We start from the raw sequence: 23,877 nt of genomic DNA, 5'->3' as shown, positions 1-23,877 counted from the left end.
TATAAACTGAGTCGGACCATCCATCTCTCAAAACTTTCCCACTCCATTAAAATGAATGGAGATGCCGAGCCTGCATCAGATTGAACCTGTTAAAGGTTCTGTGGTTAGAATTCCCACCTTAGGACCAAGGGACCAAGCCGTACAAAAAAAAAATAGATGCCATTGTATCAGCTATGCTCAATTTCGAAAGGCCCGTGGGAAAAGAAAGCAATGCATTTTTTTTAAAGGAGGAAATGTACAATAGACATTAAAATAAGGTAAAATTAAGTTAACATAAAAGTCAACTTGAGAGAAGGAGGGAGAGAGTAAAAGAAATGTGATTTAGATTAATTTATTCCTCTCAATTCTCTAAACCTACTTTACTAGCAGCCAAATTAACCTCCTTACAACACTGGTGCTAAACTGCAGCCAAGCACTCACAGACTGTGACTACAAAGCTGCACATTAACAAGATCTGGTCCTCTACTGAAAGCGTCTGGCTGGAACTCTGCTGCTAACTGACCAACTAACAAAATGTGCAATCATTTATAATGTGCAAGAAAAAAATTTGTGAACGCTTTGCAATTATCCAGTTTTCTGCATTAATTACTCATAACATGGTGGTCTGATCTTCATCTAAGGCACAATAACAGATAAGCAGAGTCTGCCTAAACTAATAACATACAAGTAATTGTACTTTTCATGTCTTTATTGAACACATTGTTTCATCATGCACTGTTCAGGTTGGAAAAGTATGTGAAGTCTTGTATTTAGTAACCGGTAGAACGTGCTTTAGCAGCAATAACTTCCACCAAACATTTCCTGTAGCTGCTAATCAGACTTGCACAACAGTGAGGAGGAATTATAGACTATTCCTCCATACAAAACTGTTTCAGTTCATCAATATTTAGTCATAGTCATACTTTATTGATCCCGGGGGAAATTGGTTTTCATTACAGTTGCACCATAAATAATTAAATAGTAATAAAACCATAATTAGTTAAATAGTAATCTGTAAATTATGCCAGGAAATAAGTCCAGGACCAGCCTATTGGCTCAGGGTGTCTGACCCTCCAAGGGAGGAGTTGTAAAGTTTGATGGCCACAGGCAGGAATGACTTCCTATGACGCCCTGTGTTGCATCTCGGTGGAATGAGTCTCTGGCTGAATGTACTCCTGTGCCCACCCAGTACATTATGTAGTGGATGGGAGACATTGTCCAAGATGGCATGCAACTTGGACAGCATCCTCTTTTCAGACACCACCGTGAGAGAGTCCAGTTCCATCCCCACATCATCACTGGCCTTAAGAATGAGTTTGTTGATTCTGTTGGTGTCTGCTACCCTCAGCCTGCTGCCCCAGCACACAACAGCAAACATGATAGCACTGGCCACCACAGCCTCGTAGAACATCCTCAGCATCATCTGGCAGATGTTAAAGGACCTGTCTCCTCAGGAAATAGAGACGGCTCTGACCCTTCTTGTAGACAACCTCAGTGTTCTTTGACCAGTCCAGTTTATTGTCAATTTGTATCCCCAGGTATTTGTAATCCTCCACCATGTCCACACTGACCCCCTGGATGGAAACAGGGGTCACCGGTACCTTAGCTCTCCTCAGGTCTACCACCAGCTCCTTAGTCTTTTTCACATTAAGCTGCATTTCTGGGACACCTTGCATGAACAGCCTCTTCAGGTCATGCCACAGCATCTCAATTGGGATAAGGTCTGGACTCTGACTGGGCCATTCCAAAACACAAAGTTTCTTCTTTTTAAACCATTCTGTTGTTGATTTATTCTTGTGTTACAGATGATGGTCTTGTTGCATCATCTAACTTCCATTAAGCTTCAGGTGATGAACCACAACCCTGACATTCTCCTGTAAAATGTCTTGATAAAATTTTGCATTAATTGTTCCCTCAATGTTTGCAAGATGTCTAGGCCCTGAGGCAACATAGCAGTCCCAAACCATGTTTCTCCTTCCATTATGCTTCACAGCTGGGATAGGTTTTGGTGTTAAGTGTGCAGTGCTCTTTTTCCTCCAAATGTAGCGGTGTGCATTTCTGCGAAAAAGTTCAAAAGTTCGAAGTGCTCGGCAGAGATGGCACTCGGTGTCGAAGAGGTGGGTCGGAGGCTCGGAGGTTTTCGGACGGACTTGGACTGTGGTCAGATGCTTCCAGTATGCTGCACCGGCAAGTTGGCGACGCCAGAGGTTTACCGTCTGCGTGAGATGATGGGACTTTCGAGAGACTTTGAGACTTTTACTGTGCCATGGTCTGTCCTTATCAAATTACGGTTTTGCTTTGCACTGTTGTAACTATATGTTATAATTATGTGGTTTTTGTCAGTTTTTAAGTCGGTTTGTCATGTGTTTTTGTGATATCATTCTGGAAAAACATTTTATTATTTCTTAATGCGTACATTACTAAATGACAATAAAAGGAGACTGCGTGTCCTCATAATCATAATCATGTGTGTCTCATCTGTCCACAGAACATTGTCCCAAAAGCATTGTGGAACATCCCGGTGGTCTTTTGCAAATTTGAGACGTGCAGCAATGTTTTTTTTGGGAGAGCAGTGGTTTCTTTTGTTTGTGGTGTCCTTCTATGAACACCATCCTTGTTCAGTATTTTTCTTACAGAGGACACATGAACAGAGACTTTAGAAAGTTCTCGAGATTTCTGCAGGTCTTTTGGCATTTATCATTATGCATTCGTTGATTTGAACACCTGATACCAAATAGCTTTTGTAGAAGGCATTATTACTACAGAGGTTCACATACTTTTTTGAACCTCAACTGTGATTGTTTAAATGGTATACTCTGTATTGACCTGAAGTAGTAGAATTGTTTGTGTGTTATTATTAGTTTAGGAAGATTGTGTTTGTCCTTCATTGTGCCCAGTACATGAGTAAAACCCTCCCAACCATTGAGCATATCTACATGAAACATTGCCATAGAAAAGCAGCATCCATCCGCAAAGATCCTCACCACCCAAGCCATGCTCTTTTCTCGCTGCTGCCATCGAGTAGAAGGTACAATGCCTCAGGATGCACCAGCAGGTTCAAGAACAGTTGCTATCCCTCAACCACCAGGCTCTTGCCCTACACTCATTTAAGGACTCTTACACTGTTATTTCATGCTTGTTATTTATTTATATTTGCATTTGCACAGTTTGTTGTTTATTGTTTACAGTTACTGTTCCATAGATTTGCTAAGTATGCCTGCAGAATAAGAATCTCAGAGTTACATGTGGTGACATGTATGTACTCTAATAATAAAGTTTACTTTGAACTTTTTAGATGAAGATCAGACTACATTTTATGAGTAATTAATGCAGACAACCAGGTATTGCAAATGGTTCACAAACATTTTCTTGCAACTGTATCTTTGATTTGCATCATCTTGTCCAAATTATCTGGGCTAATGAAGAAATGCTAAGTCACCCAAAATTGCTGTCTTGGAGTATTTCTACTAGAAATTTGTTATGGAGCAGTTTTGGCAGATATGATGGAATAGATTTCCCGTCTCAGTGCTCCACCATGAAATAATGTACAACACTGGAGAGTAAAGCTTGAAGCTTACAGAGGAGTGCATTTTAAAGCTCTCATTCTTCCAAATTCAACAATGAAACATTATTCATTATGGCTGCAGACAACATGAGGTTTAAAAAGACTTTGGGGCCTTTCACAACTCATCGGTGGGCTCTAATCAATGATCTCTTTGGCATCTGGCAGGGGCCAATAAAAAGAAACCAGGTGTAAGCGGAGCGGCCATTGTTGGAGTAGACAGTGTTAGAGTGGCCAGGCTTTGGCTCAACAGGCTTGGGCAAGAACAGGTACTTGAGCTTGAGTAGTTAAGGCAGTGTAATGCTCCTTCTGCAAGATGTGGGATTGCAGGTACATAATGGTCTCCCTGATGACTACATCTGCTGGAAGCGCATCCAATTTCAGCTCCTGACTGTCAAGGTCAAGTAACTGGAACTGGATGTACTCAGAACCATATGGGAGGCTGAAAACCTCATGGATGAGATGCTTACTGAGATGGACGCACCCAGAGTACAGGCTCCCTTCAGTAGATGGAAGAGCACCAGAAATAAGGGGAATAAGCAGTCAGTGCAGAGTTCCCCTGTGCCATTCCTTTCAGCAACAAGTACACCCATTTGGATACAGCTGTGTTGGTGGGTGGAGGATCACCTATCAGGACACAGTAGCAGCAACTGCTAGGTTAGTGGGCAGTTCTGAGGCTCAGCAGCAAAGTGTAAAGTCAGGCAGAGTGGTAGAGACTCGATAGTTAGGGGGATGGAGAGGAGATTCTGTGGCTGCGAAAGAGACGGCTAGGATGGTGCTAGGGTCCAGTATGTCTCAGAATGGCTGCAGAGGATTTTCAAGAGAGGGTGAGCAGCTAGTGGCTATGGTGCACATTGGCACCAACGGCATAAGAAAGAAAGGGGGATGAGGTCCTGTGGAGCAAGAATTGGGAGTTAAGGAAGAGGCTGAAGAAGAGGACTTCCAAGGCAGTAACCTCTGGATACTCTCAGTATCATGTGCTACTTGGGGCAGGAATAGGATGATAGTCACTCAATCATCTGCACTGAGGAAATGGTGCAGGGTTTCAGATTTCTGGATCTTTGGGATCTCTTCTGGGCAATACATGACCTGTACAAAAAAGGACCAGTTACAGCTAAACCTGAGGGGGAACAATATCCTTGTGGGCAGGTTTGATAGAGCTGGGGATGGGAACTGGAGTGACAGGGCTGAGGATGGGGCAGTTGGTATACAAGTCAACGTAGTGTGTAGTGAGACCATGAGGTAGGACAAGCAGATGATAGAGCAAAGTTACAGTCAGTGGGATGAGTGTGACATAGGGGCAAAGGTCAAAAGGGATGATAATAAAGAACTGAAGGTGTCATATTTGAATGTACACAATATGCAGAATAAGGTAGGTGATCTTGTAGCGCAGTTACAGATTGGTAGGTATAACATTGTGGGCATCACTGAGTTGCGGCTGAAAGAAGATCATAGTTGGGAGCTTAATATCCAAGAATAAACACTGCATCAAAATGATAGACAGGTAGGGTTGGCTGTGTTGGTAAAGAATAAAATCTAATCCTTAGAAAGAGGTGGCATAGGATCAGAAGACATAGAATCTGTGGGTACAGTTAGGAAATTGCTAGGATAAAAAGACTCTGATGGGAGTTATATACAGGCTTCCAAACAGCAGCCAGGATGTGGGATCTAAATTACAATGGGAGATAGAAGAGAAGAGGCAAGTAAAAAGGGCAATGTTACAATAGTCATGGGGGATTTCAATATGCAGGTAGATGGGGAATATGAGATTGGAGCTGGATCCCAAGAGAGGGTATTTGTAGAATGTCTATGAAATGGCCTTTTAGAGCAGCTTGCGGTTGAGCCCACAAGGGGGATGGAAATTCTGAACTGGGTGCTGTGTAGAGAACAAGATCTGATCAGGGAGCTTAACATAAAGGAACCCTTTGGAGGCAGCGATCATAACATGATAGAATTCACCCTGCAGTTTAAGAGGGAGAAGGTAGTCAAATGTATTAGTATTATAGTGGAGTAAAGGGAATTACAGAGGCATTAGAGAGGAGCTGACTAAAGTTGATTGGAAGGGGACATTATTAGGGATAGCAGAAGAACAGCAATGGCTGGAACTTTTGGAGGCAATTCGGAGGTGCCGGGTAGATAAATCCCAAAGATGAAATAGTATTCTAAAAGGAGGATGAAGCAACTGTGGCTGACAATTGAAGTCAAAGACAGCAGAAAAGCAAAAGACAGGGCATGTAAGAGAGTAAAAATTAGTGGGATGCTAGAAGATTAGAAAGCTTTTTTAAAAAAATCAACACAAGGTAACTAAAAAACTGAAAAGGAGAGAAAAGATGAAATACAAAGGTAAGCTAGCTGATAATATAAAAGTGGATACCAAAAGTTTTTTCAGATACATAAAGAGTAAAAGAGAGGTGAGAGTGGATGTCAGACCATTGAAATACGATGCTGGAGAAGTAGTAATGCTAGTCAAGAAAAAATGGCAGACAAATTTAATAAGCATTTTGCATCAGTATTCACTGTGGACGACATTAGGAGTATACCAGAAATTCAAGAGTGTCAGGGTACCAGGAGTGAGTGTAGTTGCTATTACAAAGGAGAATGGCCCTGGGAAGCTGAAAGGTCTGAAGGTAGACAACTCACCTGGACCAGATGGGCTACGCCCCAGAGACCTGAAAGAGGTGGCTGAGAGATTGTGAAGGCATTAGTAATGATCTTTCAAGAATCACTAGATTTGGGAATGGTTCCAGAGGACTGGAAAACTGCAAATGTCACTCCACTCTTTCAGAAGGGAGGGAGGGAGGCAGAAGGAAGGAAACTATAGGTGAGTTAGCCTGACGGCAGTGGTTGAGACAATGTTGGAGTCCATTATTAAGGATGGGGTTTCGGTGTACTTGGAGGCACATAGTAAAATAGGCTAAAGTCAGCATAGTTTCCTTAAGGGGAAATCTTGCCTGACAAATCTGTTGGAATTTTTTGAGGAACTAACAGGCAAGATAGACAAAGGATAGTAAGTGGATGTTGTTTACTTGGATTTTCAGAAGGCTTTTGACAATGTACTACACATGAGGCAGCTTAACAAGAGCCCATGGCATTACAGGAAAGATACTAGCGTGAATAGAAGATTGGCTGACTGGCAGGAAACAATAAGTGGCAATGGGAGGAGGGCAGTATTTTTGTTGGCTGCCAGTGACTAGTGGTGTTCCACAGGGAATGGTATTGAGACCACTTCTTTTCTCATTATATGTCAATGATTTGGATTTCAGAATTGATGACTTTGTGACCAGGTTTGCAGATGATACAAAGGTAGGTGGAGGGATAGGTAGTGTTGAGGAAGCTAAGAGTCTATAGAAAGACTTAGGCAGATTGGGAGAATGGGCAAAGAAGTGGCAGATCGAATATAGTGTAGGAAAGTGTGTGGTCATACACTTTGGTAGAAGGATAAAGGCATAGAATATTTTCTAGACGGGAAGAAAACATAAAGGTCAGGGTTGCAAAGTGACTTGGGAGTCCTTGTGCAGGATTCTTGAAAGGTTAACTTACAGCTCAAGTCGATGGGAAAAAAAGGCTGGAATATAAGAGCAAGGATGTAAAGCCAAGGCATTGGTCAGAATGCATTTGCAGTATTGTGAGCAGTTTTGGGTCCCTTATCTAAGAAAAGAAGTGCTGGCGTCGGAGAGGGTCCAGAGGAAGTCCACGAGAATGATTCCAGGAATGAGAGGGTGAACTAATATATGAGGAGTGTTTGATGACTCTGGGTCTGTACTCACAGGAATTTACAACAGGGAAGGAGCATCTAATTGAAACCTGGTGAATATTGAAAGGCCTAGACAGAGTGGAATGTGGAGAGGATGCTTCCTATAGTGAAGAGAGTCTACCAGAGGGCACAGCCTCATAATAGAGGGATGTCCATTTAGAACAAAGATGAGAACGAATCTCTTCGGCCAGAGGGAAGTGAGTCTGTGGAATTCATTGCCACAGACGGCCAAGTTACTTAGTATATTTAAAGCGGAGTTTGATATGTTCTTAATTAGTCAAGGCGTCAAAGGTTACGAAGAGAATGCAGGAGAATGGGGTTGAGAGGGATAATAAATCAGCCATGATGGAATGGTGGAGCAGACTCAATGGGCCGAATTGCCTAATTCTGTTCTTATGAAATTATTTTTGACTGTTGGTATAATAATGCAGAAGCCACCGAATCAAGTAAATACATATTTTTATTTACATTAATTAAATCATTCTTCAGTCAGTGAAGAGGTCAGTTTTAACATGTAGGTGCATTCACAGATGATTTAATTTTCTTGTAAAGTTAAACAGCTATTGAGATTGATTGTCTGGATTGTACACGAGCTGTTACCGACTCCTGTGAGGTACCAGCTGTGTTAAATCAAGTGCTGTAATAATACAGTGGAAAGGGCTTCTGATGGAAGGGCTAGGTTTTAAATTCCTGCTGTCACATTCCTGAAGCCAAATAATTGACATTTTCTTTGTAGTCTCTGCTTTTCAAAGTTTCGAGTTTTGGGGGGTAGTCTACACCACTTAGGTATTTGCCAAACATCAACAGAGTAGTTTGTAATTTCCACACCAGGAAAAGAAAGTTCAGTTAAGCTGAGAATGGCACTCATCATCCATCTGCCAAAGCTACAATAATTAACATTAATCACTAGCCTTTTTCTCATACTTGCTTTCTGATTTTCTTTGTTACTTTATCGCAGATGGGGTTTACCTGTTAATAATTTTACCTATAATTTTACCATATTAATAGCTTTAACTAGTAATAATACCTATTTTAATAATTTAACTCAAACATAGAAAATAAAGATACCTTTCCCTTGGAAAATCTATTTTAACAAATGGAGGCAACTGCGAGAAGGTCCCTGAAAGCACATACATCTTGTGCTATGAAGCAGATTTGGAAGGCAGATATACCATATAACTGGAGATCTCCATATCAGGTATGTCAGCAAGGTGACATTTTAACAGAATGATTTAGAGTCACATCCGGCAATTCAAGCTCCTGAGAAACATGACCTTAGCCTTTGAATCATGTTTACCAGTCTATCACAAATGCTGTATTACCATCTGACTTCCACACTAATTTGCATCAACTGATGTAATGGCAACTTACAATGTCCAATTTTAAATCAGCTATTTCAATGAACATTCTGAACATAGAAGTTGAAGCAACTTTATTTAAGGAGGAAGAACAATGACTTACTATAAAGGGTGGAAGGTGAAATGCTCTACCTGACTTGTGTAACTAAGGAGGATTTTATGCTTCAAATTTTTATGTATTAAAATGCATTTAAGAGAATTTGTTTTTACTGGAAAAATCACTGTGATTTCTTTCCTTTTGATATTTAAATAAACTGTTTACTGAATTGACTTTGCTTGTAAAAGAGATTATTTTCAGAGAGTAATAGGCAGCACTGACTCCAGTCCCAATTTACTGGCGGACAGTGCTAATAGTGAACACCATCTTTTAAAATTATGGAACAATATCATTAGTGATTTTTAATTTTCTGAATTACTGCTTGTGATTACCAAAAGAAAAGGTGGGTTGGTGTGCAAACAAGAGGCTTTTGTAGCACATCACCTTGGTCTGTGATGTTTCAAGTGAGCTTGATAGAGTTTATACCTTCACAACTGTTGCTACCTCTCGGATGATGCTTGCTGTATACTGAATAAGCTTGGTAGTAAGTTGCCCCCATTGTTTAATTTAGCACAGTGGAAGAAAACTGATGGACTCCATTGTGGACTTGTAACTCTTCCGTTCAACAGTATTCTGAATGCTTGGTTCAGGTAATACTTTATACACCAGTAGTGAAAACAAGACGCAAAAATGTCTATTTGTTAGAATTGCACTTGACTATTTAAGTTTGTTATGTTTTTTTTCCACCCCAGGTCAATTGGGTGTAGAAATGGGACAGTGCCCTCTACAGGATAGCTTGACTTACTTTAATGATGAAGCCATCCTCAAGTTAAACCCCCTAAACTGAAGAACTATTCAAGAATCGAGCAGAGTCTAAGTGAGGCACTGGAAGCTAGAATATTGAATTAGGGTCCATGACATTGCTAAAAGGAAAAAGTGAACGGGTTTAAGAGGGAACAAGAGATAGAAAAAAAGCACTATCAAAAAATTAAAAGTTGGGATAAAGATTAAAGATTGTATGTACATTGAAACATACAATGAAATGTGTCATTTTCAGTCAATGACCAACACAAAGACTGTGCTGCAGCAGCCTGCAAGGGTCGCTTTGCTTCCAGCACCAACATAGAAAGCCCACAACTCACTAATCCTACAATATGACTTTGGACTGTGGGAGGAAACTGGAGCACCTGGAGGAAACCCATGTGGTCACAGGGAGAATGTACAAACTCCTTAAAGACAGTTGCAGGAATTGAACTGTGATCAGCATTTGCTGGTGCTGTAAAGTGATTGCATTAACCATTATGCTGCCAGGCCACCCTCCAAAAAAAAACAATCGAAAGCTGAACATCTATTGGAATGTTTCAACAAAAGTTAATTTTCCAACTCTGCTTTGCCAAAAGCTGCAATTAAGTGGATGTGGTAGTAGCCAAGTTGTTACAAGGGGCCCATGAATTTAAACTGACAATTCTATTTATTTTATTTAGAGATACAGTGTGGAACAGCCCAATGAGCCACCCCACCCAGCATCCCATCTATTTAACACCAGCTGCACCATGGGACAATTTACTGGAGTATCTGGAGGAAACCCATGCAGTCACAAGGAGACCATGCAGACTCCTTACAGATGGCACCCGAAATGAACTCTGAACTCTGATATCCTGAGCTGTAAGTGTCACGTTGCTACTCTACCATGATGCCTTCGACGTAATTCAATGCAATGTCTTTCAAAAATGCTGAGGCACAATAATATGTCCCAGGCAGGGATTTCTGGGTTTAATTAAATCAGAAATTGTGACAGATACATACACAAATGCAAGTGCTGTTAAAAACAATCAACTGATTTAGGCAGTGTTACCGACAAAATAATGTTTTTCATTCCAATACACACTAACATGTTGTATAATGCAATTACTCATTAAAAATACCAATATAGTCCAAAGTTTGTTGGGAAATGCCTACAGCTCAGTATTCCCAGTAACGATAGAAAATTCAGATTTCCTGCATTAATACCACATTTGCAAACCTACAAGCTGAACTGCATCAACAATGCTCAGTGATTGCCCAAAATGTAGTTTGTTGTTTCTACTCTGACCTTTAAGACGGTGATAAAAATGAAAACAAAAATTAAAAACATTTTCTAACCCAATGCAGTTGGTGATAGAACACAGAAGTCCATATAAACCATTATGTTTGTGTCGTCTCTTAAAGATCTGATTTCTTTCACTGCTTCCATGCATTACTGAGTATTTTACTCGGTTTGATTCTACCAGCCTTTCAGGGCAGCATATGCAACACCAAAAACCAACTGCAGCATGAAGTAAAAACTGTTTCTGAAAGACGCTTTTTTTAATCTGAGTCTGCTATACATCTTCATTTAATTAAAAAAAAACATAAGCTTGTTTTAGAATGGTTATTAAAATTGTCCTGCTAGCTTTGAAGACTTTTTAAAACAGAATCCCCATCTCTCTACTCTAGAATGATTTAACTTTTTTTGCCACTGCTCATTGTTCTTCCCAGTGCAGAACTCCGCATTTTTCTATGTCCAAGTCCATTTGCCATGTATATACATCCTTTCAATTTGGAGGAAATGAAAACAAAATGTGTACAACACTCACAAAAGGCATTGTTATGGCTTTTCTTTGACCTTATTTTACTCAGCTGTAAAGGAATTTCTGGTCAAAAATGTTTTATTTAACTGTTAAGGAGAAAATTTGAAAGTATACGATATAGATAGCCACGGTAATAAAACCGCTTCTTGAAAATGATCAGCCTTTCAATAATGATCAGGCTGATCTACATGAGAAAATCTGCAGTTGCTGGACATCTGAGAAACACAACAGGGCAGGCAGCGTCGATGGAAAAGAGTATAGTCAATGCTTCAGGCTGAGACCCTTCACCAAGACTAGAAAAAAAGGTGGGGAGTCAGAGTAAGAAAGTGGGAGGGAGGGGTGAAGTAAAGAGCTGGGAAGTCAATTGGTGAAAGAGATACAGGACTGGGGAAGGGGGAATCTCATAGGAGAGGACAGAAGGCCATGGAAGAAGGAAAAGGGGGCAGAGCACCAGAGGGAGAGAGGTGATAGGCTGGTAAGAAGGTGACAAGGAAATGGGAATGGGGGTGGGGTATTACTGGAAGTCAACAAATCAATGTTCATGCCATCAGATTTGAGGCTACCCAGATGGAATATAAGGTGTTGCTCCTCCAACCTGACTGTGGCCTTATCACAGCAGTGGAGGAGGCCATTGACTGGCATGTTGGAATGGGAATGGGAAGTGGAAGTGGAATTAAAATGGGTGGCCACTGGAAGATCCCACTTCTTCTGGTGGACGAAGCATAGGTGCTCGGTGAAGTGGTCTCCCAATCTGCGTTGGGTCTCACCATGGCCTCCCGTATATCAGTGAGACCGAACACAGATTGGGAGACTGCTTGGCTGAATACCTACGCTCCGTCCATCAGAAAAAGTGAGACCTTCCAGTGGCTACCCATTTTAATTCCGCTTCCTAGTCCCATTCTGACATGTCAGGCCACAGCCTCCTCTACTGCTGAGATGAAGCCACAGTCAGGTTGGAGGAGCAACACCTTATATTCCATCTAGATAGCCTCCAACCTGATGGCATGAACATTGATTTCTTGAACTTCCGGTAATGCACCCCCTCCTTTTACTGTTCCCCATTCCCATTTCCCTCTCACTTTATCTCTTTACCTGCCTATCACCTCCCTTCCTCTGGTGCTCCTCCCCCTTTACTTTCTTCCATGGCCTTCTGTCCTCTCCTATCAGATTCCCCCTTCTCCAGCCCTGTATCTCTTTCACGAATCAACTTCCCAGCTCTTTACTTCACCCCTCACCTTTCACCTATCACCTTGTGGTTCTTCTTCCCCTCCCCCCACTTTCTTACTCTGACTCCTCATTTTTTTTCTCTGTAGTCCTGACGAACAGCCTTGGCCCCAACATGGTGACTGTAGATTTTTCCATAGATGCTGCCTGGCCTGCTGAGTTCCTCCAACATATTGCAGCTGATCTCTTGCCTCAAACCACTTTCCTTCCTATTGTCAAGGCAGAGATGATTAGGTTTTTGGGAATTAAGGTTATCAATAATGTTGATATCCAAAAATATATTGATCTCAGCCTTGACTATATCCAATGGCTGAGAACTCATGGCACTCAGTGGTAGATTTGCAGCCCATTACATAAAGAACTTCTCTTGATCAGAGTCCTTCCCCCAATCCGAAGACTGCACCTTCTCATTCTGCATTTTCAAGCTTGGGGGAACAACATCTCAACATCTCCCAGTAAGTCCCTCTCAGAATCTTGGATGGCTTACCAAGAACACCTCTCAATTTTCTAAAAGACTTTGAATGTGGACCTTAATTTCTCTTCTGAATGCAAGCCCCTCATCTCAGGAAACAATTGAGAGATCGATCTTGCATTTGAAATAAGTGAGCATCATTATTCCTTTAAAATTATTCCATGAGCTGGGTGTGGCTTATTCCTAAATTAATTAAAATGTAACCAACAGGAGGGAGATTCAGTTATCATTTAAAAGTTTGACCATGGGAAAACTGTCATTAAATATTTATTAGAAAGCTCTTTACAAACCAAGACAGATCTAAAACTGATATTGGTTGCTATTAAATATTTATCATTTACACGCCTAACAGAAAACACCCTAATACTTCAAATTAAATTTAGATAAAAAAGGTTTTTTTAAAAAAATGTAACTTTACTATACAGATTTTCTGTGATGCTCAACAGTTTCTTTGTACTAATTTCGCAGAATTGAAATAAAAACTGCCCCAGATGGCAATGATGTTTCCATTCTATGCAGTGACCACCAGTCACAGACCAAAACGACACAACATGCACCCCTTCCTAGTGCACAGCCCGAAAAGAAAGGCAATCTATGTATCACTGCCTGTGTTGGTATTGGGTTCACGTCTGCAAAGCCCCAACTCAAAGGGAGAATTTTAGCCCTATCCAATATAGGTACCTATGAGTACCCTTACTATAAGGAGGTTATACTGTATCCACCTACTCTTCAAAGACTAGCTTACTTCCTTGTCTAGTCTCTGTGCTGAGGTCTAGCTGTCAATACCCACTATTTGAGTGGTGTGGTTTTCCCCTCCTCCTCTACCAAGGAAGAATTATTTCCCACTAACAAGGGAGTTTAAAAACTATTTTATTTTAATCATACTCATATTAATTTATACAAATAATTCTTAACATGCATTTAAAACTCAGAGGATTTCTTATTTATAAGATATATATGAATTGCAAAAGACTTATAAGATACAAAGGATTTCCAAATACTGGTACAATTCTTACAAACTAAAAGGTCTACCAGTGAATTGCAGATGAACAAGTTGGCCATCGCAGAAACCAAAGGTTGAGGAATGATTTCTAGTTCTTCTTTCTATCATTCTTCTTGTCATTATCACCAATGATTTCTAACATTTGTACTGCTTTGGTACTAGTTGACATTATCAGCATGTGATGTATTTCAAGTATCTCTGCCGTGACAAATTAGTTCACATAGATGGTCTAAATGTTTCTGGCGACAATGATCCCTGATACCCAAAATGAATGCTGTGAAGTCTGACTGAGTATCCAAAGATCTTAACTACTGATTGATCAAGTACACGATCATGTTTGATCTGCTAAGTGACAAAATTAGGGTGATCTTCAAGCTTCCTTGATCTCAGTCACAATGCTGTCTGGTTTAACGCAGCCTAATTAACGTAACCCCAATGTCTTATGTTGACTTCACTGTTTACTTGTTTATAACAAGGAAATATTAACCTGTTAACTTTGTCACAAACAACTCCAACCCTTTGGAAAGGTCATGCTGCTGAACTACAAAGCTGAGGTTAGCAATAAGCCTCTTGGGCCCTGGAAAGTGAATATCCACCACATGCCTTGGATTATTAAGACCACTGTGTCCAAGATAAAGTTCCCAAATTTGTCTGCGTACACTCACTTATGGCAGCCCAACACAGAGTCCAAAGATCTGGAGCATAGGGTTTCAGTGTAGTCAGAAATTCCTTCAGGCAGTAGAGGTGGGGTTGCAACCATTCCTTACAACAATAACATCTTAAGCTAATTTAATCACCAGTCCTTCTGAAATCAACACAAAACTAGAACCGACCCTACCACATGTTTGCGGGGCCTGCCTCTGGGCCTCTTGCCTCGTTTACGATTTTGCAGTTCTTTTTCTTGTTGGCTGTAATAAACAAAAATTGTTCCATTGTTAGTCCCAGTGGAACCAAATATTCATGCTGTTATTCCATCACTGAAGTGTGCTGCTCAGGCGTGAAATAATGTGCAAACAAGTTCCCGAACTCAGCTGTGGTATTGATCAATAAGCTAAACTGAAATATAGGTGCTTGGATGGACAACCGAGCTCCTTTACCTCATAGCAAGCGTGAGCGGACATCAGCATTGGCAGAAGGCATCATCATCCGTAAGGTGCGGAAGTAGGTAAAGGAGAAAGAGACAATATTCAAACATCTTTACCTTCTTTGAAAAGCTAGCAGGAGTCGCGGATCAAGAATATTTTCTTCTGGCTCCCAGCTATTATGTCTATCAGAAAAGCAAAACACAGCATCTCATTAATAAGAAAAGCAAAATAGAGCTTGTATATTGTTCTGTTAAGATACTGAACTTAATACTTACATGTACATACACTGCCTTAATGACAATTTCTGCCATAATAACAACTTAATAAATCATTTTTCTTTATCTGAGGTTACTCACTATACATCACACTAGGCCAGTCCACTGTCCGAACTCCCCATAACAGACATAAATACAGACACAGGACCAGTCTCACGGGTACTTACCATGCTTGGATTGCATGAAGTGATCCTGATGGGTGCACTGGAGAGAACCTACTTGCCTGTCACCTTCTGCCATGCCCCAAAACTTGTCCCCACAACCTCCAGGTGCACTTAATAGAAGTCAAAGGCTTTAATGCTTCCAATATTAAGAAACAAAAAAAAATTGAGCAAAATGAGCCTTCATGTTTCATTAATTTAAAAACCAAACGGTAAGCAAAGGTAAAATAATAATTTTTAAAAATAAGCTTACCACCTCTCTTTGCCTCCTGATCTGTAAACCTATAATCCCCAATGAGATCACCAAGATGTCAGATTCTATGCCAGGGAAGGCGCATAGTGACAGGTGCAGAGCCATATGTCACTGAGCAAGTCTTGGGCTTCAATATTCAGCAGTACATATGTGAAAGTTAAGTCTTGAAGTTTCAATAGCTGCAAGCTGGAAGCTCTAAAAGGAACTGCCAGCCCCAGCTAACAGGATTTGCCATTGACAAAACTATTTGATCTCGGAGACTAAAGTGGACCAAAACCATAAATCGATAAAAGTGATAGGGGCTCGTACCAGCACTGTGCTACTACTTCAGATAGTTGTTAGATCCCTGTTTTTCACACTGGATTATCAGGTTAAAAACTCTCATCTATTTTGCTACTGAACTGGCAACTATTTGTAGTCCAGACCCATTACTAGAATTATATCCAGAGTTACATGGACCTCTAAATGTAGCACTTAGTCAACTGAAACTTAAACCAGTGCATCAACCTCAAACCCAACAGCTGTGAATGTGAAAGGCATTATAGAAAATCAGTAAAAGCTTACTTTTTATGCAATGTAATAGGCTGTTTACTCTCTATGCCTATTCAACCACTCAATATGATTATGACTGATCATTGAAGTCAGCTACAATTTCTTGCACAAGCCCCAAATTTTTTCATTAAAAGTCAATCATTTTGAATACCCTCCACAGGCCTCTTTAGCAGAGCATTACAAGATTCCCAATCTCGCTATGTAAGAAAATTTCATCTGACAATAACAGTTCACACATTATCTTGATAATGCGACCCCGGACTCCGGACACCCATTCAGGGAAAACATTGTGTATGATGGAGAACCATATCTGCTGCACAGTTAATTTCACTTGTTGGATACTGCCACCAAAATATGAATGCAACGAAATCCAGGTTAAGCACCATCTCTCTTACAATTGAATTTCCCGGGGGGGGGGTGGGTAGGGATTCTGGCATAAGCAGAGAACAAACAGCTTGACTTGAAGCTTTCAAGGAGTGGGATTGTAAAAGAATTTTGCTGGTATACCCAAAAGATTTAGGGAGAAACATCCAGGGACTGGGCATAAAGCTTCCAGGGATATTATAGAAAAAGTTTCAGAACAGATGAAGGGAGCACTTTAGCAGGTTATAGAGAGGAGAAAGGTAAGGGCACAGAGGATAACACTGTTGAATTTGACGAGTTGGTTTACTGGGAGTCATAGTTCTGCAAAGACAGGCCATGGGCAAGTTAGGTAATATGGGGTGCAATATGTGCACCAGAGTTTTGGTATCAAAATTAAGATCAGCAAGGTATTGAAACAGTTGAGTCTGGAGGTAGCAAAAATACCAACAAGCAACATTCCCTCTAATTTTTTTTAAAAAAACAACTGAAGGATCAACCATTGCTCGCAGCAGGAAATTTTTACATGGCCTGAAAACTGCAGTGCACATTATATTAACGTTATATAAATGAAAACTCCAGCTGCGCGGGAGCATTTCAATTACTGCGTGGCCAGGCACCCGTGCAACTTAGAAGAAACAGCACCAATAAGGGCTTCAGCATTAGATGTGTGCATATAGTGCTATTATAAAGGTTCCAGATGAAGCTGTAAACGTAACTTTGCTAGATCAAATAACGACAGCACAAAAAGATCGTTACTTTTCTTTTTCACCCATTTATTTCTTCGAGCTCAACTGGCGAGTGAACTTAGACCCGACATTGGGGAGAGACCTCTGTCTCATCTCCCCAGCGGTTCTACAAGTTCACCGCCCGATGTCAGAATTGTCAGAAGTTATAAGGCCACCGATACAAAAGAACAATCAGTTTGATAACCATTCCGATCAAGTCAATGGACTATTGATACAGAGAACAATCAGTTTGATAACTATTCCGGTCAAGTCAATGGACCATTGATACAAAAGTACAATCAATTTGTTAGACACTCCAGCCACCTTAATTAAAGAAAAGAATGTCCTACCTGGTTTGCTGGAGCCACAACTTAATTACAAAGATAAGATCATCTGTCAAATTTATGCTTTAATTAAGAAAGGAATGTTCTGTCTAATTTCCATCAGGTATTGCTTTTTGTCAAAATCAAAAGGTGTGAAAAGCCCAGAGACATCTATGTAGATCTGGGCGAACTTTAACCCTCATCTTCTCCAAAGAAAGCAGCTGTGAGACATTATTCAAACACACTGCAGTCACAGACATAGTCAGTACTGAATCCATTGTTTTACAGGAATCTTGAGAATCCCCCTTTCCCTTAAACTTTATCAAGGGGTCTTGGCCCGAAATGTCGGCTGTACACTTTTCCATAGATGCTGACTGGCCTGCTGAATTCCTCCTGCTTATTTAATCTTTACAATGGATTATATTGAGAGTTGAATGATTTAATCTGATGTTGCAGGAATAATGAAAAATTTAAAAATAAAATTTTCATTCTAAGTCGAAGATATTCCAAAGAGCACTTAAAAATAAAGTAGATTTTAATTTTTTTCTAAAGTTGTTATATATTATCTTCTAGGTATATTAACCCAAATTATTTTCTATTTCAAATATTGAATTGTTTTTTAAAAACAGATTTTAACAGAAACAGAAGAGTCACAGAAAACTGAAGCTCACAATAATTACAGAAAGGCAGAAGCGGGTAATGGAAAAATAAACGTGCCACAATAACAAACGAGACATCCTTACTTTATGTTGTAATAAAAACTCTTAATTTAATGATGTGCATTAGAAATACAAGCTTACCCGGAAAACAGAGCCTGGACAATGTTTTCAGAGAAAAATAATGAACGTAACATCTCTCTGATGCCAGTCATTCAATTACTCTGCAGGCACTAGGACCCTGTGTCATTGTACTGCATCCATTAAATTGCCCAACTGAAGCCTCAGGCTCTTCCTGCAGAGCTGTACCAGCAACTATTTGAGATGTGGTAAGCCTGGCCAGCCTGATGAGGTGACTGTTTAGTGTGCAGAAAGTATTTATTTTCTTTCCTTTTTGTCTGGAATGGAATGAAGGGTGGAGGAGAAGGCTTCAGGAGAATGCAACAAAGTAACCTTCAGCATTGCACCAGTCTGGGTAAGAAAAAAAAACAAACTGCTGATTCAAGTTGAAATGAAGGTTGACTATTAGGAAATTATAGCGTTCAGATGCAGAAACAGGAATGTCAGACAATAGGATGGAAAATAAGGAAGCTAGAAAAGAAATAAAAGGGGAAGTAGTGAAAAGACATAAGAAAGCAAAATAAAATGCAGAATCAATATAAATGGAAACCAGAATAACTTTAAAATATAGGTACATTCAGTCTGTCACTATTTTGATTCCTATATTTGCAATATTTATAAAAATATTTTGCAGAGTGTATGGTTTACTTTCCCAGATCTCCACACTCCCACTGTTCAAAGAGGATAAATCAATTTTCCTCCAATGACACAGGCAACATCAGAACTTGAAGAAAATTTTCCAACATAAAAATGCATTTGTTGTGCTGCGAGGGAGGTTATCATTATCAATGCCGTGTTCAACTTGTACATACTCAGGATGTCCTAAAGCACTTCATAGCTAATGAATTGCTTCAACTGTGAATTAGTTCACAGCTGATAAATGCAACTCTAGTTTGTTTACAGAAGTTCTCATCAATGGGAAAAGAGAAATGAAAATTCATTCAGTTTTGAAGATTGTTTGAGGAATAAATGTGACAGAACTGGTTAAATCCAAGGCAGGACAGTGGGAGAATTCTACTGCTCTTTATCAAGCAACATCACAAGATCCTTTATGTTCATTTCTACAGGCAGAAACTAGCTTGGTTTAATCCATTATCTAGAAACAGAGTCCTCTGTGAAATCATTACTGCACTGGAATCAAAAAAAAAGATTGATGCAAATTGTTGCTTTGTTTTTTTTTTCATCCACATAGACTGTGGCAATTTTGAGTGACATATTTAAGTTGAACTTCCATATACAAATGACATTGGGAAAATGGGCCTCAATACCAGTCACAGCATTTATACTTGAGGCCACTCTATTAGATCTCTCCTGTGCCTAATAAAGTGACCACTGAGTGTATGTTTGTGGTCTTCTGCTGCTGTATCCCATCCACTTCAAGGTTCGATATGTTGTGCATTCAGAGACGTTCTTCCGCACAGCACTGTTGTAATGTGCGGTTATTTGAGTTATTGTCAACTTCCTGTCAGCTCAAACCAGTCTGACCATTTCCTCTGACCTTCTTCATTAACAAGCCAACTGCTGTTCACTGGATTTAGTTCTTTTTTTGCTTTTTTGCAGCATTCACTGTAAATTCTGGAGATTGTTGTGTGAGAAGTCACAGGAGACGAGCAGTTTCTAAGATACTCAAACCATCCCATCTGGCACCAACAATCATTCCATGATCGAGGTCACTTAGATCACATTTCTTCCCCTTTCTAATGTTTGGTCTGAACAACAGCTGAACCTCATGATCATGTCTGCATGCTTTTATGCATAGATTTGCTGCCACATGATTGGCTGATGAGATATTTGTATTAACAAGCAGGTGTACAGGTGTATCTAATAAAATGGCCACTGAGTATATTCCTGCCATTGACTGGTTTAAAAAAAAAGTATATATCACAAGTTTGTTAAGAATCTGTGGAAGTAGTATTCCCAGTAATTATCATCCACTGAAGTTCATAGAATACTATGTGTATTTGATGGCAGTGGAAGAGTACGAACAAAATTAAACTGTGGAGACACAACCAAGGAAAAGACAGCAATGTAAGGGTACAGGAAATGGTTGAAGCACTGAGGCTGAGACGTCTTCTGCTGGATTTTACTTGTGGTTCACCTGCTGTGCTGAAAACAACAATGATCTGAGCCTATGAATCAATATGACATCCTGCTTAGTGCAGAAAGGAGGTGCAAATTCCCAGACATCATAGTACGTAATGGAAAAAAGACCAGAATATTAAAAAGCCTTTACAGAGTCAACTCAAAATCAGTGAGCCAAATGATGGTTTGAGCTACTCAAACCAAGTTAGTTCCTGGAATCTCGTGCACAGACCGTAGGCCAAGAAGTCTCCAATAGGTACAAGGGGGTCAAATGTATCACTGTTCGGTCACTGGATTTCACAAAGTGTCAGTGATGGGGTCCAGTTTTGCAGGGATTCCCTAGATTTACGTTGGGCAAACTGCCACTTTGGCTCTGCTGCTCTGAAGCAACAGTGATTCCAGAAGATCAGGGCCTCCACATTGGGAAGACAAAGTCAAGTTTCTCCCCCACCACCCCCAATAATTGTGTGTCCTTTCAATATTTTCAAATAACTGTGCTTTTTAAGTTCTTTTTAAACTATTAAAACTTTCCAACAGTTAATTTATTTCAATGATTTTTCTAAATGCATTTGTCAGATATACCAATTGTTAAAATCATTGATAGTATACAAAGCTGCATCTAATCTCGAGGTACTTGGGGAATAGAGCCTTTATACTATGGCATCTGTGGATCAGTAACTATTTAGATAATGTTGCTGCACACAAGGACAAGGATATCCGGCAGATAAGTCCCCCACATCAGGCCAGGTAAGTGTGGGTGTGCTGGGCTGCAGATTGACCCAGAGCAGAAGGCCCAGCACAATTCAGCCAATATAAGAAAGTTCTGTAGAATACATAAATTCCACTTCTTCACAACAGTCATAATAATTGTAATTCCATGCAAGACACACTCACATTGCACAGCAAAGGCAAAACAAATGATGGGCAACAACCCAGTTGTCTTTTATTGCCAGTGACAAAACTTCAAAACACTTGTCTTTGCAAGGCACATCACCCCCCTCTCCACAATATGCATGTCAGTAACGCATTGAATTGGTACTTCTTACCCAGACCAATAGGTCGATTATTTCTATCCAATAGATTAATACCCTATAACTTTCCTTTAAGATTCAACATTATTTTTTCTGTGAATACCTTAATGCTTCCCTAGGACAGTGTATTGTAAAGAAAAATGTTAAAAAAATTGTTTAGGAGACAGTAAATGTGACAAGGGTGATGCTGATTTTCTTGTGAGTACAATGCCTCTTTTGATTTACTAGGAACTGATCCGGGGGGGGAGGGATGGGGGGGATGGGGGGGGTGGAATTTTGACATTTAAGTCCCAAGGTCTTTATCCTCCCCACAACTGTCAAACAGGATTAAACACAATAGTGACTTCATGCATAAGCATAATGTGTGAAGCTCTTGCAACAATTTAACAAATCATAGGAGTTTTTAAAGTAAAAACAAAATATAATGCCTTAAAATGCAGATTGCACCTTCAACCTACTAATGTCCATTTAGGCATCACATTTGTGTATTAAGATTTTAAGGAGTTAATTCATCCTCGGTTTATATTTAAAATGCCATGTGGATGGTGATTCTTTGTCATAGTTACAAGAAGACTGTAGATAAATATTGGACTGACTGTTTGTCCCAAGTCCTTCAATGTAATCAAAAATATGCTCTTAGAAGTTTTTTAAAAAAAGAATGCTTTTTTTTGTTTAATGCCAAAGACATTAAGATTCTAAAGAGATCATTAGTCAACAAGCTTGTACCTCAAGATTACTCAAGAGTAAATAGAAAAGGAAGTCAATTTTAGCTCTGCAACTTTTAAATACTAAAAGTCATTTTTGATATAAAGAATTACCCTGTAGTGAGTAGCTTGGAGAGATTATGACTGTCACTTTTCACCCATAAATGATCTCTTGTTCTTTAAACAAACAAAAATCTATCTTAACAGGAACGGTGTTAATGATTTAGATTTAAAGCTGTTCATTTGAGCACACAGCAGACCACAAAGGATTATGTAGAGGAAGAGAGGAAAGAAACTCTTAAGGAATTGGAGATGGAAGATAATGTTACTTGCAGGTTGTAGCTCCAGGTTAGATAGCAAGTGGAGTGATTCTGCCAGAATTCCATGTCTGTTGCATCTTAGAACAGGATATAAAAAGGATGGTTTGCATGAGTGCTCAAACTAAGCCATTATTGTTCTGCTTCAGTTAGATGACATGCAGCTCAGATGTGGCAAATTATGAGATTCTGCATCAATTCTAACCCTTCCACCTCCACTGGTGTTTATTTTGACTTCACTTCAGATCACTGCTTCACTCCCCACATTAAGCCAAAGATTTTAGTGAACTAACTTTATTAGTTTTCAAGAACTTCAGTCAAATGCACTGTATTCTTTTTTTTTTACAAATCCAGTAACTCCACAGAAACGAAGTAAAGGCAATGCTGTAACCTGTTGTTACTAGGAACTGATCTGTTTACCAGGCACTGTGTGGTCCAGTTTGACTTATTTCTGTTGGAGTCAGATGTCAAGGAAGTCAAATATGGAACAGGGAACAAACAGTTCAGTATTTTAAAGCTACCAGATAGCATTAAGAGGCTTGTTAGTATCAAACTACATCAATGTTTGTTTTTTTTTAAGTCAATTCAATTACATCACCCAATGACTATTATTAGAATGTAATATGAAAGTTTAAGTAAAAGTTTGAAATAATCCCTATAAATAATGTATTAAACAATCTGAAGGTGGATATGATACAAAACAAACAACCAACGTGAATAATTTGATATGCTACGCCAGCAAAGAAAATAAAAACAACCATACCCTATTCAGAGAATGTTTGTACAGGATACCCATCATGCCCAGATTTTGTACTTCAGCCTAACTACTTCCTTAATTTTACAGACATCAAATTGTCTTTGGAAAGATGAGAAATATTGCACGAACCAAGTAAAACGAACTGTTGAAGTGGTCAACATAGCAACGAATAATATAAAAAGAATCTCTACAGTTATATTACCCGATTAACAAAAGTGAAAGTCATAATTGGAAAGTCACAGAATCATAAAGTTACAAAATAAAGTTCCAAACGTCCAAGAAAAATATAGAATGCGTGGGAAACTATTAGAGGAAGAAGTCATTTGAAAGATGCTGGTTACATTAAAAGGTAATCCAAATTAACAATTAAAGATCAAAGGCTAGAAAAGCAACCGTTACGGAGATAATGCGTAGGAGCTTGCAAAACAAAGTGCAGGCAAACTAGAATGCTACATGTTTTTTTTTCAGTCAGCAG

General features: G+C 39.6%; 1 protein-coding gene across 1 annotated transcript in view; it reads right to left on the bottom strand.

Annotated features, from left to right (window-relative positions):
• cbx2 (chromobox homolog 2 (Drosophila Pc class)) overlaps positions 1–23,877 on the bottom strand; it is a 29,491-nt gene that overhangs the window by 5,257 nt on the left and 357 nt on the right. Inside the window, exons 3-4 of the mRNA XM_072242001.1 lie at positions 15,200–15,265; positions 14,837–14,906 (exon numbers count right to left, since the gene is read on the bottom strand). Coding sequence (XP_072098102.1) covers positions 14,837–14,906; positions 15,200–15,265 — 136 coding nt within the window. The remainder of the gene's footprint in view (positions 1–14,836; positions 14,907–15,199; positions 15,266–23,877) is intronic.

The sequence above is a fragment of the Mobula birostris genome, chromosome 24 (genome assembly GCF_030028105.1).
Source record: "Mobula birostris isolate sMobBir1 chromosome 24, sMobBir1.hap1, whole genome shotgun sequence".
Taxonomy (NCBI): Eukaryota; Metazoa; Chordata; class Chondrichthyes; order Myliobatiformes; family Myliobatidae; genus Mobula; species Mobula birostris.
The sequence above is the reverse complement of the archived record's forward strand: the minus strand, read 5'-3'. Positions and strand labels throughout refer to the sequence as shown.